This window comes from Corvus brachyrhynchos, unplaced genomic scaffold (assembly GCF_000691975.1).
Source record: "Corvus brachyrhynchos isolate BGI_N302 unplaced genomic scaffold, ASM69197v1 scaffold191, whole genome shotgun sequence".
In the NCBI taxonomy this organism is placed as follows: Eukaryota; Metazoa; Chordata; class Aves; order Passeriformes; family Corvidae; genus Corvus; species Corvus brachyrhynchos.
In genome coordinates, this window is record NW_008236487.1 from 273,129 (window position 1) to 274,735 (window position 1,607).

General features: G+C 49.2%; 1 protein-coding gene across 9 annotated transcripts in view; it reads right to left on the minus strand.

The window, feature by feature from the left end:
• Positions 1 to 1,607, minus strand: part of LOC103624682 (sodium- and chloride-dependent betaine transporter) — a 54,857-nt gene that overhangs the window by 34,059 nt on the left and 19,191 nt on the right. For all 9 annotated transcript variants that reach the window (XR_001859317.1, XR_001859318.1, XM_017726214.1 and 6 more), the window contains one exon: positions 1,136 to 1,270. Coding sequence is in view for 7 of the 9 variants with exons in the window: in XM_017726214.1 (XP_017581703.1) it covers positions 1,136 to 1,270 (135 nt within the window). In the remaining 2 variants the exon portion in view is untranslated. The remainder of the gene's footprint in view (positions 1 to 1,135; positions 1,271 to 1,607) is intronic.

Sequence of the window (1,607 nt, forward strand, 5' to 3'; positions counted from 1 at the left end):
GGAAACATTGTTGGTAACTCTAGACAGGTCTGTGGTGAAACAGCCAGAAAACCTTACGCTGCTTTGAAAAATAAATTTCTGATGGCTACCATGCCACTGCATTATAGTGCCTCTTCTTTAGAAAAATACAGCTCTTGCCTCTGAAGAAAAGAAATGCAGCTGAGTCTCTTACTTCTGAAAAGACTCAGGCAAAAAACATCCTCGCAGCTGATACACACCATGCTCAGCTTTGGTCTTGAGTCCTGCTTGTGCCCATTGCTGATCAAGACCTCAGAAGAGTAATCAGGCCAGAAAGGCCCAGTTCAGTTATTTAAAACTGGTTGTCAGTGACCTTTGAGATGCCACTGCTGTCCAGCTCCAGGCCAGTGCCAGAGCACAGGGGTCTCCAGTGCAGGAGGTCCCAGACCCCCAGGGAGTTTCAAATAGCACTGCATGCCCATGCTCGAGCAAACTAACCAAGCTCCACTCTGCCTGAGCACAGGTTTCTCCAACTGCAGAACATGGTTAATAAGCTCTCCCCTAGACAAGAGAATTGAGGAAATTATATTCATGAATACATTAATCCCATTAAATAACCTTCCCTGGGGCCTCAGAAGTCCTGGTTCTTATCCCCGTGGCTTAACCTCAACCCCATCCCATCTCTGGGCTGTCAGACCAGTGCACACAGTCTGATTCCCCCAGTTTGCAGGATGTCAGCCTGCAAATGCTGCCACAGCAGCCCTGGGCACGGGAGCGGCAGGGAAAGCACTAGAAACCAGCTTTCCTCATCCTCTTCTCACTATTTGTTCTGGACTACACACAGGTGTTTGTATATTGACACTTCCATCCTTCCTCCTTCAAGCTGGCCATCCTGCTTCTCCTCTCTCCCAGGCTCTGAGCTCCTCAAAGCAGAGGTCGTGGTTCAGCTGGACCAGCACAGCCCCCAGCCAGCACCACACACCCTCACTCACACACAGAGGGGTCAGGGAACTGCGCCTGCACACAGCAGGCACCAGGAGGAGTAACAAGGCTGTGAGAGAGAGGATGGGAGGGAGAATAAAGGAGAAAGAAAAGCCAAATAGTAATATTTTTTAAAAAGGATCTGAGCCACTAATTGTTAGGAAGTGTTGCCAGTAAATACTGTAACTGGACTCACCTTCAAAGATGGGACATATCTTTCTCCAGGCCGTCACCCCTCCCTGGCTGGTGTACTGCCCCAGCGCCGTCTCCAGGAAGAACAGGGGGATCCCACAGGTGAAGAGGAAGATGAGATAAGGGATGAGGAAGGCTCCTGCAGAGAGGGTAAAATGCTGCCTCAGAAACCTCTTCAAAAACCTTATCCTCACAACCTCTTGCCAGGTAGCTGGGACCACAGCTGGAATCAGCTACATAAACATAAATGTGTCTCAGAACTAACCGTGCAACCTCTGCTAAAGAAACAAGGCCTGCACCGCCATCATTTCTCAGAAAAAAATACAAGGGTGGTCTGTCTTGTGCTACTGCGGTGCTTCTGCATTTGGCATGGGCGAAAACCTAGAGGTAAGGAGTAGCCAGGCAAGGAGCTAAAAAAGTATAGTGCTGAAGAAATTCTCCCTGCTTCATGCTCCTGACCTCATTCCAGATTTCAG